General features: G+C 28.3%; 1 protein-coding gene across 7 annotated transcripts in view; it reads right to left on the reverse strand.

Moving 5' to 3' along the window:
• Positions 1-19,807, reverse strand: part of pHCl-1 (pH-sensitive chloride channel 1) — a 220,448-nt gene that overhangs the window by 19,374 nt on the left and 181,267 nt on the right. For 4 of the 7 annotated variants that reach the window (XM_088268339.1, XM_088268305.1, XM_088268312.1 and 1 more), the window contains exons 5-9: positions 19,148-19,236; positions 14,522-14,617; positions 10,082-10,146; positions 3,257-3,560; positions 2,214-2,354 (exon numbers count right to left, since the gene is read on the reverse strand). In XM_088268339.1, the coding sequence (XP_088124465.1) occupies positions 2,214-2,354; positions 3,257-3,560; positions 10,082-10,146; positions 14,522-14,617; positions 19,148-19,236 (695 nt within the window). The remainder of the gene's footprint in view (positions 1-2,213; positions 2,355-3,256; positions 3,561-10,081; positions 10,147-14,521; positions 14,618-19,147; positions 19,237-19,807) is intronic. The other 3 variants (XM_088268320.1, XM_088268344.1, XM_088268329.1) reach the window with 1 other exon arrangement.

The following is a 19,807-nucleotide window of genomic DNA, read 5'->3' on the forward strand; positions in this document are numbered from 1 at the left end:
ATAAGACATCACATTATTGGAGTCGCGTGCAAAAATAAAATACAACACACATAACATAGTGCCTGTACAAAGAAAAGGGACTTCAATTTGTTTTTACACTATGAAGCGCCAAAAAAAGGGTTAAACATATTGATGAATTGACGATTAATATAATAACTTATGACTGTACGTCTTTATGATTTTGATAGGATAATTCAAATTTATACAAAAATATTTCATTTGCTTTTCAGGGAAGTGGCAGAACTTGTATAACATATCGTAATGGTGCCGTAGTTAAGAGTTTTAAAATATATTTTTTTAAATAATCTTGAAAACATAAATTTAACTACTGTCACTATGAATATAACAAATATAAGTAGAAAATAATGTTCTAATTAATAAGAGATATAGGTAAAAAATGATCTAAGAAAGCAGAACGCGATTTAATACCTCTGAAATCGTTGATTTAAAAAAATCTGAAACGATGATATTTTAATAAGCATTTGTTAATATCGATTTTGTAAACATGTTGAAATCGATTTTTTCATTGGCTTCTATGCAAGAAAAAATCGATACGGTTATAGAATTCGCCAGAAAACGGAAAGAGTTTATTTGAATAAAAAAAAATAAACAGAAAAAAAAATCTTTTAAATACACACAAATGTGCAAGTAAATTAACTGTGCAAAATACAGATGAACATTTACATAGAATATACAAACGAGAAATTAACTTCCTACTTGGGAACAGGGGAACGAATGTTCGAATAAAAAAAAATATAGGAAGGAAACGAAAGTATATGAGAATAAAGGAAATGTAAGCACTTATTTAAATTATAAAATATATTTTAAGTGTTTATAATTGAATAAAATTCGATAAAACAAATAGGAAAATAACTTAATAAAAATTCACTTATCGTATTTGGCTGAACCAAAATACCAAGGAAAACTTACTAAAACTTGCGATAAAAATTTTGAATTTTATGATTATTAATTTTATATGGTTTTTGGTTAGCTTTTTCACAAATACTACAAACGGAAAATGCACCTTATTGGTATTTTCCAATTTATTTTACCAGATCAGTTCATCAGATATTTTTAATATCTGGTGCAATTTGAAAATGAATGCTTCTTATTTTAGCCTTTGAAGATTACATGCGCTTAGAAAGCTTTTAAAAGTAAAATTATGTTTTATCTTACATGAAATACTGGCTGCCAATTATCAAAATAAAGAATATATCAAAATATGATTTTTATATACTTAACATATTTCAGTAAAATAAAAACATAACGAGGGATTGTAAGGGACTGAATAAAATATCTGAAATTAAACAACGAACATTTAAGACACAGAACATAAATATGGATGCAAACATCTAGACCAGAAAATCCTAAATTTAAAATTCATTTCCGCAATTTCAAAACCAAATTTACATGTTAACAAGATTTTACTATACCACTTACATATCATACGAATATTGTAGGTAAAACAAAATATTTTTAATAGGTACGAAAATATTAATGTTTTCATGAAAATAATTGTAGGGTAACTAATAACTGCCTATGTCAGTAACTACCCACATTTTCGAGGATATATTTTGGAATTATTTCTTCATTAATATTTTAAATTTTATAACTTTCATTATCAATGTCAATATGTTATAACATTTCATGTTAATAAAATGTTATTTTATTCATTTTCATTATTTTTTTTATTATTTCATGTTTTTACATTTATGTATTTTTTCTTAGAAAATAAATATATTTAATAATTTTATTGAAAAAATAACAATATATTAAAACTGTTATTGTCCTTGTTATGTCAATTTTTTATATTTGTCTTGTGGAAATTTATAATCAGGACCTTCGTTACTTGAGGCATTGAAATAAAATATTGAATTAAAAAGTATTGTTTTAATATATTTACGAATTTGTATATTGAACAATTTAATATATTGAACAATTATAATAAAATATAAGTTACAGAGCGAAGAGATAAAATAAGATTTTGAAAAAAATGTAAATATGGTTTTAAAATATCGGCATTACATTGCAATAATTATAAATCGGAAACATTATCATTATTTTTAAAAAAGGCAAAGCTTTTTATTGGTATATATTTAGATTTGTAATTCATTTGAAATTTATTTGTGTATTGGAATTCAAGAAACCAATTTTATAAATTAGATCGTTAAAAGTAACGATAAGAATAAATGGAATATATATTGAATTCTAACCTCTCCAGCTAGCCTTTATGGGACACGCTATTGTCTGGTTCTGTATGAGATAAGCGTTGAGGGTCGTAAGGGATGGAGATTTTCTAAGGGTGTCTTCGTCATTCTTCCAAACGTAAGTGATAGCCGACTGCTCGTACGATACTGGAAAGGTACAATTTTATTTTTACATGCAAACGATTTAACACACATGATGGATTATTCATTAAAAATGTTACGACGCTGGAAAGCGAAATGGCTCGAAACGCCATTTTGAGCATTTTACGCCAGAGCGACCCACCTAAAATTTATATTCTTAAAGCATCTTAAAGGAACATGGCCAGAAGTTTTTCAATAGGTGGCAGTAAAATTGCGTATTTCACCACGGTGCGAATTTCAGAGAAAAGGAATAAAACATTTGAAAAATATTTGTTTTCAATATGTGATTTTGTGTTTGTCTTGTATATTTTGTTGAAATCTTTTATAAACATATCAAAATATATTGCAAAGTGTATTTTTTTTCCTATTTGTGGATTGATGATATAATTTGTCAGAAATTATTTTGAGAAACGCCCGTTGTTTTTCTTAATTTGGAAGGATCGATGACATTATAATGACGGTAATTCTATCAAAACTTAACTTGTTTTCCAAATGTGTAACACCTACTCTTTTCTATTACAAACTATCGAAATGCAAATATAAAGATGGTCAACTAGAGTGTCCTTTAGAGACAAATAAATAAAGAGTTCACGCATTCGTGGAAGCCTGGGCGTAACCGTCATCAATAGTAAGGTAGAGGAAAGGCAATTGAGATGCTATGTGCACAAATGACGTAGAAAACCTGATCATATTGTAAACCAGGCGATCGCCATGGATCTTCCTCGAAGGGCATTTAGAGGAAGACCAAAAAAAATCATGGATGTTCAAGAAAAATAAAATGATTCGAAGGCATGACCTATGTGACATTGTATATGATTCATGGACCCGAGGCCGAGGAGAGCTGACCCTAAAAGTCTACAAAGACGATATGTTGAGATGGAGCCAGGAAGAAAATGAAGAAGACTTACTGCTTTCCAAAGCAAATGAGCAGAGCGGATCATCAAACGGGAAGATGTTGAGTCTCCCCTGGCAGGAGAGTATGAGGTGCCTCCTCATGAGGTAGTTGATGGTTCCGTTCCTGTATATCCTGAGGGCGAAGTGCATCGGTATGATGGGGTCCTTGAAGTCTCCGTGCATGATGAAATAAGTATCCGGGAGCCATATGTCCTCGTGGTGATGGATGGCGTTCAGGAACTCGTACTGCGACTGATTGGAGTAACGCAGACGTGGGTCGAACCATTGTTGCTGAAGAAGGAACTCAACTTCGTATTTCTGAAATTAAAAATACGTGAAATTATTTTTCATATTACTTTTTGACATCTCAACTTAGATGAAGAAGAATTTGGAAGTCTGGGCATTTATGGGACTTACGACCGTCATAGGCTAGTTTAAGAGATCACTTTACACACGTATAACATTAATAAATTCTACCCATGATTGACAACCACATTACTCAAATTCTCTGAAGTTCTATATTATTAATCCAATTTCGAAACATTGTACTTGAATCAGCACAATTTTCACTAAAGACATCTATAGGTGAGATGAAGAAGCTTTTTTACTATGCTAAAGCTCATTTATTTGTATGTGAGATCCCAATCCTGGATGATAATTAAATATTTTGTTGTTTCATGGGTAAAATTAATAAACAGGGAGTATTTTTTCGTCGAAAATTGACGTTAGATCAATCTCCATTGTAGGATATATCGACTCCCTGTGGGCGATTGAAGTCTCTTGGGAGGCTATTAAGAGATAAAAGTATTTTAGGGGCGTTTTTATGATTCTAGGCAAGATTGAAATATACCGAAATTTCGGAGTGAGATTGATTTTTCGAACAAGAAAAGCAATGAAGAATAAGTTTTTTTGTTGGTTTTCAATATTTTGAAAAATTTGGCTAGTTAAAAATTTTATTTTTCCTAAATGGTTGAAAAATCGTAGATGATTTTCTTTAAAGTTGGGGGTCGCTGCATTCAATTGAAAAATTATATGTGTCTTTTTTTTTACTATTGTTAATATTTTTCTCTTCTAAAACCAATCAAGGGATCAGGACTTTATTTCTAATCAAAAGCATTTATTATTTCCTGTGATAAATTAATATTTTTAAAACCATTATTTTTTTATTTGTTAAAAAAATTTTAATCAAACTTAACTTAAAGATGAATAAAAAAATAATTATCAATTTCCACGATTCTATGTAATTCTCAAAAATTTTATGTGAATTTATAAAAAAAAATCAGATAGCATTTGGTGAATATATCGTTGTCATACAGAAGAAAGTGACCAAGTGCATTTTTTTCAAAAACGTGATCATTGACTATTTGATATCTTACAAGCTTAATATTGCCCTGAAAAAATCCCAAAGTGATTTTAAACTTGAAAGTATAATATATTGACTTGTCAAAAATGACTAACTGCATTGATGTTTATTTTCTTGCCAAGCAAAAGTGACTTAAATGGCCCTCCTGAATATTTTACGTTTTGTTAGTTGGTCACTTTCTCCTATACGACTACGATATAATAGAAACCTCATACTTTCGAGATATTTCTATTTGCTTTGCAGCATTTTTCATAAATATAATAAGAATGTGAAGTATCTTAGTTATGATTAACTTATTAATACTACAGAGTTCAGATGCATAAATTACCAAAAAGTCAACAGCGAATTTAAGTTATGCCATTTCAACTTTGCAAATGTAAATCTTGAGGAAGATATTAATTTAATAACACTTGATTTAGATAAGGGACAAAAGCTCGACACAGCTTTTCGAGGCTTAATTGAATTTCAAATCATCTTGTGAAGTGAAGTAATTTCAATATTATTCGCCTTTACTTAGCGAAAGCTTTTACACCCAGTCCAGACATAAGAGCATAAGCATTAAAAATATTCTCGATTAAAAATAAGTCGCGAATAAATTCAAATAAAAAATAATATATGTACACATAAAAATACAAAGATAAAAATATTACATTATGGTAAAAAACATTTTTTCAACCATATATGTATACTTACATAGTTTATTAAAATGAATTAAATAAAATTGAACAGATGATAATAATGTGTCCTCGATACGAGAAATACTAATATACACGAGAAGGTACAATATTGTATTCGTTATAATGTGTATGATGACAAAATAAAAATGTTCACAACATTTAGAGTGTGTCCAAATCCTTGTCCACAAATCTGGGTTGTCTACATCTTAGGAGTATTTTTACATGTTGACATCTCAACATAGAAGAAGAATATGGATGTCTGGTTCAGAGGGCTTATGACCTGTCAAAAGCTGGTTAAATGATTAATTATCAATGATGTATGAGTTTCTACAAATTTAAGTAGTGTGGTTATCAATCATGATTAAAATGGTGAATGTTGTGTCGGGTTGTGGTCCCGTGGTTAGTGTCGCGGACTCTAAAGTCGAAATTTCTCGGTTCGAATCCACTCTACCACAATTTGATACCTATTTCTAATAATGAGCCGCTTAGGCTCACAGAAATAGTATGAAATTGAAATTTTCGTTTAAAGAATAAAAACACAAATATTACTCTTTAAAAAAAATGTTTAAAGTGATTACTTAACCGTCTATGACAGGTTATATGCCCTGTAAATACCCAGACTTCCATATTCTTCTTCATCTATGTTGAGATGTTAAAATGTAAAACAAATTTTGTTTATGATCTAGGTGATTCTATAGAAATATTTTTCTAAGTAATTTCTTTTAAAATTTACATTTTTTTATTAACATGAAAGATCGAATAGTTTAAAATATTATTGAATACAATTTCAAACATTTAATAAATTTTCGTATTCATTAAAATATTTAAAAACTAAACATTTATTTGGTACTCGTATGCTTATTCACTCTTAGTATGTGGTACGTTTTATTTAAATATTAGAGTGTTTTTATTTATACATCTCTGGAGTCTAATCCTAAGCCTCATACATGGTAGTCAAATGTGTTTTATCTGAAGAATACAATGAATACCTAAAATACTAAGTACTAATACAAAAATACATAAATGCATAAAAATTTGTTTCATTTTGTATAAATGTATCAGAAAAATGTGGAAAAAGGCCTCCGTAAATATCTCATTATGTCATACAAAAATATCACATTGTAAAACATGGAATTGAGGAAATTATACGGTTGTCGTAATTTTCTGTATGTCGTATTGATTATTCCGAAGGGTTAATGCTGAATTATGTATCATATAATTCTTTTTTATAGAATGATTGGGAAACGAAATGTTACACCTACTTCCGGTATAAAAATATACTTGACCTCATTCTACTGAAGGGTGTATGATTTATAATTTACTTCTATATACGAGGTTACAAATATCAAGGTAACGTGCTTTGTAAAAATTGTGGATGAAAGTATATCGATTTTTATTAAGTATTCTCATTTAATTTTTCATTGTTATTTCGTAGACTAAAAATAAACATTTTATACGTTTTCGATACGTTAAAATATAAATGAAATATATCATGTCACAGGAAAAAATATCGTACCCCGATAGGTTTTGAAACTGGGTAGTCTAAGGTACCTGGATTCTCGAAGTAGTTAAAAGTTCACAAAATTATTTTGTTAAATACTCACTCGCATTATTAATTTTAAGTTAAAAGTTTACGAAACTGTTTTGTAAAGTACTCTATCGTATTATTCATTTTTTGTTAGAAAAAATATCCCAAATACTTACAGTAATCCAATGACAGTATTTTTAAAAGCTAGCCAGAAAAAAAACTTGGTATTATATTATTACGTTTAAAAAAATATTGTGATGATGTCTTTCAATGCACTCAATATCAATATCAAAATACATGGTACAGTAGAAGATCTAGAGAAAAATTATAAATTGTTAAATTTACCAAGTTGAATTGAAAATAGAAAATGGTTTGATTTTGACTGCTTAAAGTGACCGGTGAAAAAATTGATGAAAAAATCGTATATTTCATTTGAAAAACTCTGTTTTCACGTTAACGAAAAACAATAAAATAATGGATAAACCTCCCCTAATACTTAGTTTAAGCATTACCAAATACCGATGTCAACATCAAGGGTAGCAGTTGTCTATCCCAGAGGGGACAAAAAACAGCCCCTCTATTTGGAATCAAATTGAGAGCGTTCTCAATTATTTGCGTTCAATTTGTTTGAAACGGAAAATCCCCCGATTCCCTTGATTGACATTTTACAGTGACTGACAAAATAACATGAACATAAAAATACGATATCCTTCAGAGGTAAGTATGGAGGGTGCTGATGTATTTTTGATTTTTTCTTCAATAAATATTAAATAAAAAGGATAATGCTTGTAATTTAGAAATAAATGAGAAGGTAGGTTCCCAATTATTTATATTTATTTTTAATATTCTCTTGAATAGGAATACTTCTAAGCACTTTAATTTATAACATTTGAAATGTAGAGGTGCATAAAAAGTTCATTGAAAAAATGGGCATGTTAAGGTTGGTTTGTATACGTTTAGTGAAAATTTTATAATTCCTTTTATTTGTTTTTAAATAAAAATATAAAATTTTGGTATTACTACATTTTAAAACAAATTTTTCGGATGTAACTAAAAATCAAAAACATTTAATTCAATATGTTTTTTCAGATCAAAAACGATGCAATTTTTCAAAAAACATCATTTTCAAATGCCTTATAATATCTAAGCGGTTGCAGGTACAATCTAGCCACAACGCCAAACCGTTTTTTTTAATCCTAAGGACCTATACATCAGCGCCTATCTTTATAATACCATTCTTTTCTTTTAGTTTATTCCTTAAAATTTCAGTAAATTTTTCTGAAAAATATTATTTCAACATATATTAAATATTTTTCCCAAATTGCATTGGTGATAGTTTCGTGTGAAATCGCCTATCAATTTTGCCATTTACTGTACATTTAAACATACCCAATGCCATATACTCAGAAATGTGAACATCCATTTAATTCCTGACATCTTCCGTCAGTCCGAACATCCCCTTTCAGTTCCGTATAAAGCTTATTGAACATAACAACAACTTTTTGTGATCACATTTTAAACGTTCTAGAGTAAGTACCGAAGCACACGTCTATTTATTTATTCAAACGCACCGCAGACGCAATGAAATTAACGTCAAACAGTTATGACAATTCATGTGCCAATTCATGTGCGGTTATGCAACGTAATGGAGGATATTCCTAACGTCATCAGAGTTGATCTAATAAACATGTACTAGGTTTATAGGTAGAGGCATATATGTATGTTTTAATGGTCATATATAATGGTCAGCGTGTTTGGACACTGCACTAAAGATCTTGGATTCGTTTCCGAGGGGGATGAAAAGAAATTAATGTGATTTTTTCATTTACAATTAATTTATTATTACCCGTAAGTATGAGTAATTGTAGCCCCATCAATTAAGGAATTGGTGAAGTATTTATTAAACTTTTTCCGTCTGAATAAAGGTGAGATTCATTCCAAATAATTTCACATACATTTTTTTAAAAGACAGCCTGAAATAGCATTTAATTTTTTTAGACACTCCTTTTTTGGCAAGAACTATACACGAATCACATCAAGTTGAGACACCTTTGAAAAGTGACATCCTAATAAATTTCTGATAAAAAGCTATCTTCACTTCGTAAGTTAGTATGTTATCTTTTCACTGTACTAAAATTTATTCCCTGGTTCAATATTTTCAGCATATGTTTTTTTTCTTCAAGGTACGTACAAGTACCTATAACGCCTTTAAGAAGCATAGAGGGCTGGCGCCAGTACTAATGAAATCTGATTATGCCCTAAAAGCATTTCGTACTCAAATCCAAAATAAGCTTGGAGATTTGGCTTACTGTTCATTTGCTCTGATACTATTTCAACGACTGATTTCATTAGTTCCTGAAATGGATCGGTACGACGCTGAAATATCCGTCAAGTCTATTTATGTACCAGAAAAACATTATTAGCCGTTATAACCTATTGAAGTTTTAAACTATTGTTCTACCAGCTGTTTCATTACAAAAGAAAACAATAACGTGCTATTTATTAGTACAAAAGACTATTTTTTAAATATGCAACTGTTTTCTAATTTTTGTGATTAGACGAATATTATTGTTATTATTATTCAATATAATGCACGTTGCTTAATATTGTTTTGACATGTGGTCTATTTGTGTAATAATTTTAAAATATATTTTATCAAGACATACTTTTTGCATCCAAGATAAAAACAATGAAAATGTCATGTATAAACGAAATTATGGATGATGAAAAAAAAAGTAAATATGTAGAAACGAAAATAGAAAGCTATAGCTTATTTAAAGCTCTCGAATTAGAATAAAAGCGCGACTGCAATAGTTTTCTGTATAAATATTTTTTTCTGGTTAATTTTTTGTGTATTACATTTGTTTATTTTTTGTTTCCAACCTCTACAGAAATTTTACCGGATATAATTTTGGGAGTGATTCTAATAATATAAACCCTTATTCGCACCCAAATAGTGCATAGGGCACTGTCATATAAACGCAGTGTTATCTTGATCGTTTATACATGAAGGAAAGGTGATCAGCCCTCCGCTTCAGGTACCAGTCCATGGTAATTTTGAATAAATATTACAGTGAAAAAATCACTAATATTTAATTTACCCCCCTTGGGAATCGAACCCGGAACCTCCAGAACGGTAGCCGAGCGTGCTGACCATTACACTACGGAGGCGGAAAAAATAATAATAAATGAAATGAAACATCATTTGTTACTTAAGCTATTGACAATTAATTTTTTATAATAAAAGTATGGTAAATCAAAATATTCTCACCAAACTAGATTCATCAGGTGAAGCTAAACTCAACAGTAGGACACTCACGTTCACAGTCAGTATTCCTGAAACAATACATACAAAATAACATAAGAAAGTTACAAAATAAATTAGATGGTTCGTCTATAAAATCACACGTAAAGATATAATTTGTGAGATCGAAAAAAGCATTATCCCGTTAGAATTAAAATTATTTTACTTCGTCCAACATGAAAATCACTTATTACTAATAAAATTGAAAGCGTGTGGTATTGTTTTCTTTAAACATTTTACTATAAATAAGAGCATGTTATTTTCAAATCATGCCTGTATATTAATAAATGCACATCGTAACAAGTTTTATACACATTCCACATGCAATAAGTGAAATAATATGTTTTAAAATATTATATCAAAAACACAAATAACCTAACTAACTAACTAATCATCATGCCGCTTCCTAGCAGGGGTGGGTGAAAATAATAGAACGCCACACCACTCTGACTTTGTAAACAATCTTCGCCTTTTCCACATTATAGACAATTATTCTGACTCCAGAACTTTCATTCTCAAGTATTTAAAAACCATGAACATCCTGAGTTTCTTCGGTCTTTACCTGCTCCTATTTCCAACTTTATTCGTTTCATCAACTAGTTTTTTCTTTCTTAAATTGATAGATTATGCTTATCTCACTATTGCAATCTTTGGTTATTTCCCCATTTGAACATCTATCACACATCTCTTTGTCGCACATTTGTATGAGAGATCGCATTATGACTGCATTCAGTCTACTTTTGTCCTTCTTTTGCTGGCTCCTTGGTTCAATTCCATGCAATTATGATAGGTTCAAATATATATTATTCATTCAAACCCTTATCCGCACCCTATGGTGCATAAGGCACTGCATAATATAAACGCAGTGTTATCTTGATCGTTAACACATGTAGGAAAGGTGATCAGCCCTCCCGCTTCAGGTACCAGTCCAGGGTAATATTGAATAAATATTACAGTGAAAAAATCACTTCAATTTATTTAACCCCCCCTGGGAATCGAACCCGGGACCTCCAGAACGGTAGCTTTATATATATATATATATATATATATATATATATATATATATATATATATATATATATATATATATATATATATATATATATATATATATATATATATATATATATATATATATATATATATATATATATATATATATATATATATATATATATATATATATATATATATATATATATATATATATATATAAATATGTATATATATATATGTATATGTATATATATATATATATATATATATATATATATATATATATATAAATATATATATATATATATATATATATATATATATATATATATATATATATATATATATATATATATATATATATATATATATATATAACGAACCAGATATTATTTAAGCATAATAAAACTTACATATACGAGCATATGTTGAGGGATAACAATACTAACTTATATTTTTGACTAGAGAATTAAGGTGGGTCAAGAACATACATTTTGCGTGCGAAAATCGTGCAAACAATCGTGTGCATGCAAATCAAAACAAAGTTATCTTATTCTGGTAAATCAATTCCAGAAATTATGTTTATAACATTAAACTATTGCAATTTCTGCCATAACATTTTTTTGGATGGAATGTAATTCTTTGCCACACTTACCTGAGAACACCTACCTACATACATGCTAACTTATATTTTCTAGCAAACAAATTTACGTTTTTAAATTTGATATTTCAGTGAAAATTTTTCTTCTAACCCTTTCGCACCCAATGGTGCTTAAAGCACTGCATCGTATTGACGCAATGTTATGTAGATCGTCAATTATATGTAGGCAGGGTGATCACTCCTGCGCTCCTCAGGGACCAGTCCAGAGTAATATTAAATAAATATTAGATTGTAAAATCACTAATATTTATTCTCACCCCCCCCTGGGAATCAAACCTGGGACCTCCAGCACGGTAGCTAAACACGCTTACCATTACACCATGGAGGCGGAAGCGGAGTGAAAAATTACATTAGGTTGATATTTAAGGAAATAAAACTGGTAAGAATCTTGAGTGTTCATAACGATTTTATTAATTTACGAACTTGTACGCAATTTATTTGACAAATCGTCCAAAGTTCGTTTTAAAATAGGCATATATATTACAAATTGTTTATATGGCATTCATCCAAAAAGAAGGGTATTTTTCCAAGTGTCATGTAAATATAAATTAGGTTAAAGAAAATACGAAAATCGTGCCAAAACGTTAAATTGGCGAAAGATTCTTGATGTTAAGTTATTTTTATAATACAACATTGCGTTACGAGAATTTCAAATGCTGTATTATTTTTGAATTCTGATGTTGTAAAATTAGACTGTTTTTAAATGAAATTGAACCACAGGCTTTGTTAATTTTTTGCTAAACCATTATGTATGGATGAACATGATAGTAACAGAATTGAAATCTTACAGTTTGTGTACATATAATATATTTTGAAACAATAAAGATAATTTTAAATTGAATCTGTTTTTTTTTAAATATCATTTAATCTGATCATTACGATGTGAATAAAGTAAAGATAAGTCATGATATAGCAACGAAAAAAATACGAGAAAGCGGAAGGTAAACTACAAACGGTTGAACGCCGAAAAATCGTAGAGAAACTAATGCAGGAATAATACTTTTTTTAAACATTTTGTAATATTTTTTGTAAGCTATCCATTTGGATTTTTAGAAAAAAATGGTTTTAAAAACAGATTATTAAAACTGCTGGATAAAATAAGAAACCATTAAAAATGATTTATTCCAAATTTATGCGTAAGACTTATTTTGCATGTCGTAATCTTTTTTGGTAGCTATTGGAAGCTTTGTAATAAAAACACGCAGTTATCAATTTTAATATTGTTATCAAAACCCAGATACTAAAACAATTGTTTTTGTTTCTTTCTTAATTCTGCAAAAAAGGTACAGAAAATCCATTCAAAAACTGTGTTTTATAATTTCATATTACTAGCTTATTCAAGCAATATCCAAATATTTTAAATGTTATCATTAAGGTAATACCAATCATGAGTATAATAACATCTGCATATATCAATTAAATACTAGGATAATCTTAAGAATGTCATGCTAACGTGGCACTTCAATAAAAAATATATATACGGTGGTATGTAACATAAATCATTGTAACAGCAGCTCGAACATTGCAGATAACATCAAACTGTCATATCTGTCGCAAGCCTGACTGTCGCATCAGTGGAGGCAGAAAATAGGCCTGTCAAACACACACTGGTCTTTTAACTGTCACGTATTTGAAAGCTTGCAGTTTTTTAACAGTCCAGCAATTCATGCCGTTCATTCATTTTTTAAACTGTACTTTTACCTTTTTTCATATAAGTTTTTCTACTTTCATAATCTTCACATTGAAATTATAAAATATCACTTTAAAGCGTGTACGTGCAAATGCGCATGATATTATGTTTATTTATATTATTTTTATTTTTTGTAATTTTATGTCATACATACACATGAATATTATTTGTTGATCAAATGTTGTATTTATACTTACCGTAAATAAGTTATTTTTATCTACATTCAAAAATAAATCACATGATTTTTATATGTAATTCTTTATAATAAGAAAAATATAACTGATTATACTATACGTGTAATTTAATAAATATTTTTTCAGTTTCCTGTTTCTTAACTGAAACATGCTCAAACTATTTAGTAACTTTTGAGAAATCATTTTTTTCTTCCACTACCTGCAACTAAAACTAGGGATCGACATCAATGCAATTTAAGGTAATTTGTAAAATTACGTTTAAAAAATATTGTATTATTTTTAATTAGTCGGGTATCAAACCCATACTTTGAACGTTCATTTTTACCAGTTTCTAATCTTTTTTATATAAAAAATCAGTCATTTTATGAAAAACTAAAAATATATTTCTGGTTCCATATCAATATAGTCATAAATATTTGAATAAAAAATATTTAAAAAAGGCTTCATGTTCTCTGATGATTTATTTATTGTAACTCGTTACGTTGTAAAGATAGACTAAATGTTCTATTTTGATTATATATGCTCGTACTATATGGTATTATAATATCTGAAATATTTTATGCATTTTTATTGTACAAGAAATTCTTTACTTAAAAAAAACATATGAAAAGATATTTCTTTTTTGTTGATATATATTAATTTCCACTAATGTAAAATGCTGGTTGAATGGTCCACCGTGTAAACTAAACACACATCCTAAGCAAACACAAACATATCCCGTAGAAAACACTAAAAATAACAATCACAAATACATATATAAGAGAAGAAGAAGAAGAAAACTAGTAAAGACACCAAGAAGACAGAAATAAATAGAAGAAATAGGAAAAGAAAACAGAGGAACATTTAATATATTATCAGGGGCGGACCGCGGTTGTGGGTTCGGGGCCTTCCACTCATGACGTCATAGGCTTGGTCAGGACCGGCTGCGTCCGGAGTTTCCATTCCGCAGCAGAAATCTGCATCTGTAACATGTTCTTCACCTCAAAAGCTCACTCCTAAACACCTTGGCGTGCCAACCAAATGATCTAACGTGAAAAACAGTTGAATGTATGATGTGGTGTAGTGAACTGTGATCAAACAACCAATAAAAAATATAAATATTCGGAAATCAAATATATTGTATCCATCTATGTACAATTAAACCAACAATATTAACGTAATGTAACCTTACTTGCAAAAAAAAATGTGATTCAATTACCTGTTTTTTGTTGTTATTTTTTATATATAACTACATTAGTTTGTACCATATTTACAAGCAACAAGGGTATTAGAATATTTAAAAAAAAATATTGACGGGATTCATGCAACGCCCACACACCGTCAAATTATTTACATGGAAAAAAGAAAATGGAATAAGTTTTGGATTTGTCCAGGGATTTTCCTCAGTGACAGCTGTCCTGCCATTTTCGATTTACGTGGTAAGCTTTTATTTGATGTGTTTACGTTCAAAGTTTTGGAAAGGTTCATAGTGAAATTCTGGAGTTGTTTTTTTATGAGCGTACGGGTAGAATTTTAAGACCAAATTAATAATGTATGCTTGGGAAAAGCCAAATACATCCGTTTTGAAATATTTCTCACCTTACGGAGTAAAATAATAAATAATTATCATAAAGCTTTTTTTTACTTATTGTTTGATAATATTCCATATTATTTGATTTAATTTACAAAGCCTAACAGTAAACTTCACATTCAAAATTATTTAAAAAAAAATATGTTAATTAGTTATGTTGATTATCTCCTGAAAAGGGTATCCCCTTTTTAAGAATTTAAAATACTTAAGAATAAGAGTAAATGTTTATTTTTAAATGCAAACGTAAATAAAATGAAAATTTTAAACGTCATAAATGCATAATAAATGAACACAGTTTTGAAATATGAAGGTGGATGATGAATTATGAAATATTCTTGAGTTTCATTTTTTATGTAACAGTTTGAATTTCATTCGATCCCAACAAGAAGTGAGAAATATTTGATGTGCAAAAAAATTAATAAAAAACTTTATATGAATTTTATTTATTTATTCGGCAGTCTTTTTGTGTTAATATTTTACCGTGTTTTCATGAATTTGTTAAATAAAATTAAATTGGTAAATATTACTTACTACACTAGTCTATCGCGACACGTGTTTCGATGCATTTAATATCATGATCAAACACCGTGTGGTTGATGTTTGGTAATAACGTTGAGTGAATAAATACACAAGTTACAAAATAGCATATAATGATATTGGTTTTATTTACCAAATTAACGATAAGTTCATTAAAAATAATCGGCCTTTATGAAAAAAAAGCAACATATTTTATTTGCAACAGTGAGTCTAATGCCATTAAATAAAATGAAATTAAAATTATAATCAAACATATTGGACACTGTCATTGGGAAAATCCTATTAAGATAAAGTATATATTCATTCTGAGGTATATACTTGTTTTTTTTTTTTATAAAATACAGCATATTGAGTCGATAAAATGTCTGGAGATGATTTATGTACGAAAATGATATAAAAGTACGAAGTAATATTTGAAAAAAATTCAAAATTTACAAAAAAATACTAATAAAATTATAACTGTTAAATGTATGAAACTGAAAAAATAAATAGAAAAAAACTCCAAGAGGTATCAATTGATAGGAAATAATAAAATGTAGTGAAACGACAGATGAAATTTGGTAAAATAACTGTAAATCATGTTATTTTACAATATTAAATATATAAATTCCGTTGGGTTTACACAATGTTTTATAAACTTAATAAAGATTATTCTGACGTGCGCTTGGTAAAACTTTTTTATACGCATGAAAATTATTATTTCACATCCAGTATTTGTTCTTTTTACTGTTTCTGTCAACAAAAAACTTAATCCCTCTGTGACTAATAATAAAATTAGTGAATAATAAAACAAGAGCAAAGTTTTTCCCTGTTTCCACTATTTATAATTAAAATGAGTTCACGGAGAGTGCAAAAATTATGAATAAGGGCATTTTCAGAATTTTGACAAAAATGTTAATGTTAAGAAAAATGTAATTTTTTTATCGATTAAGCATAATTGTGCAAAAACGTGATTATTGAAATGAATAAATAAATCATTTGTTTAAGTTCATATTGGACTTTATTAATGTAAACACGACTACTTTATATTATCACCTGATAAATGCATTTGTAGTTTTTTAAACAAGTCATGTTTACATTAACTAATAAACTCAAAAGTCGTATTATATAAGTGTTTGTTTTTACATTTGAATTAAGAAGGATACTTAAATTCCATGAACGACAGTGAGAAACAACTTCACAATACAATTAATGAATTTTTAATTAAAGTAAAACGCTGAAAGGTGGTTATATAGGTTATGTGACACGTGGCGGACAATTACTTATGTAGTTCTGATTCTCAGGGGTAAGATAAAAGGAAGTTTTGCCATTGACAGAAGGAACTGTCCTGATTTCAAAATATAACCGACTCTATTGGAGTTAGAAGAATCCAGGGGCTAGTCTGAAAAGCGGCTTACAGAGAGGCATTAGATATCATGATTCTCAACGTTCGATGAGTCAGGACAGTTAAAAAAAGAGGGTTTATTAAAAACGTATCGAAAATTTAAAGTTTAAGAATCGTGGTACGTGATTGAATCTGTAATATTTATGTATTCTTTTACCTTTTCAAAACGATTTAATACAAAAATTTTGTAATTTACTAATGCACATTCAATCGACCCTCAGCCAAATATTTAGTATTTGTTGCAAAATACCAGTTATTAGCGTATCAAAAACAAAAACGTAAAGTTACTTATTTTGAAATTAAACCCTGGACTTTGTGTGATGACAACTTATATAATAAAAGGTTCAAAAACCAATAAAATATTTTAAAAAAAATTGTATTTTAGGAAGTGATTACTATATGTTTTATTTATAAAACTTAAATTTTGATAAATTTATAAGATGCATTGCTAATGACAATGTTTAAATGTATTTTACTTGAGGCTGTTTCAAATCCATAAGAATTTGCATTAATAAAATTATAAAATTTAAACAAAACTGGTTTTCCCTATTTTCATCTCAAACTGATATGATACTCCACTAAGAGTACCTATACGACAATGATGCTTCGTTCTATGGAGAGTAAGAGTTACATTTCTTCCAAACTTACTTTATGTATACTTTCCATGTTATGCAGAATCATTTTTCGGACCAAGCAAATGGATGGATAAATTAATGACGTACCAGTGAGTTCGTACATTATTCTTTGAACCAACTTAAGGAGTTAAGAAAAAGCTACAAAAGTGATGACGTCACGTCCGTACCAAGGGGTTATTTTAGGGCGTAAATAAGGTTGCTAAACTAATACATTATAGGTACCTATATATAATACACTTATATGTTGTAAACAAAGTTGATTGATTCATTGGATGTAAAAATAAATCAATTGTTTTAAAATTAAAGTAACGATTAAATTGAGAAACATTCGAACTCTCAATATGCTAAACATATAACGTACTTAAAAATTTGCCTTTTTGGATGCTTTCAAATCAAATATTTAAGCTTTATATTAAAATATTACGTGTAGTGGAATTGATTAATGTATGCATTTCACTTTTGAATTAATGTATGCATTACAACAGATCAGTGAACTTTTTGTTAATTAAATATATTATATATATATATTAATTATAGTATTCTTGTGTTTACGTAAATAGATTATTATTTAATCAAAATTTTAATTTTACTACAATAAAGACCATTTAACTTTAAAAATAAAATATTTGTGAAATGTTACTTTTGTGGCGTACGGTGTATGATGACAAATTTAAGAGCGTTCATTAAGTTGATCTACTTTTATACAAACAAAAAATTATCATAAAATTTGAATTCTCTAAAACATTTATTTTTAATCCTACCTATTTTTAAGGCCATCCTTTTTTATATGTCAGTTATTTTTAAAAATAACATTTCACTAAAGAAAAAAATTATTATCGAGAGAACTGCTGACAAACTCAAATCTATTGAGCTAGAAGATCAGTTTCACAAAACACAGTTTTATTTATTTTATTTTTTATTTAAAAGGAATAATCCGCAGAGCTACAGTTTTCAGAGGATTGTCTGAAGGTAGGATAGTAAGGATAGTGAAGATAGATGTGAAAAATTAATCATCAGTGTAAAGGGTTTAAGGGCAAATAAGGATATTGATGTCAAAATACAGCTCTTCAAAATATGAATATCGTATTAAAAGAAATAACTATTTACTTATTAAACAAAAATGAGAGAATTGTGAAATATGAGATGCAGAATGAATAATAAAAAAGCGATAAAAAACATGCAGTTAAATAATTATTTAAAATTAAAGTATTTTTTATTTACAAAAGTTAGAACTGAATGTTTGTCTTGTTTATTAAACTAATTAGAAAACGTTTACAAAATAGCATTATTTTGGGATTCTGATAAAACTGTTACAAATTTCAAACTTGGTTGGGAAAATAATATTGGTTTTAATAAGAAAACTTACCCTGAACGGGAGGTAAAAGTCTTTTATCATATCGAGAGTTTTTGAGAAGATTATCCAATATTTCCTTATCTGATTTGCCTTCCTCAAATCTGAAAATAATACAAAAAGTGAACATGGATATAAGATAATAAAGTAGAATCGGACCTAAAGTAACATGGGTCCAAATTAAAAATACGTCTCTCATCCTGCTACAGATTGATCTATAATATATTCAAAAGGCCCATTCTTTGAAAGATACTTTCAAATCAATCAAAAATTTCTACGAGCTTTGTTATTCAACCATTTAAAAAATAATTATTTTTCAGGTGTATAAGTTCTTGGTCAAAATTACTCTAGATTTATCTCTGATTTTTTAAATTACCTCCAAATATTTGCGAGCAAAAAAAATACCATAGTTGAGATAAATATATAAAATATAATTGGAATATTTTCTCTGTACTTTTTACAAATATTACAAATACTACATACTTATGAGAAAATGTTACTTCAGACCCCACTTTTGGGGTCGAAAGTAACAAGAGACATGTATGGCTCCAATATATTTGTGAAAAAAAATTACGTTTTAGTATAATAATTAATAAATAAATAAGCTATTTTATAACATGGTATATTTTGCTCAATATTTTTAGTCTTAAAACATAAATAATGAAATACTACATA

This window comes from Brachycentrus maculatus, unplaced genomic scaffold (genome assembly GCF_059751285.1).
Source record: "Brachycentrus maculatus isolate JH-2025_06_01 unplaced genomic scaffold, ASM5975128v1 h1tg000023l, whole genome shotgun sequence".
Taxonomy (NCBI): Eukaryota; Metazoa; Arthropoda; class Insecta; order Trichoptera; family Brachycentridae; genus Brachycentrus; species Brachycentrus maculatus.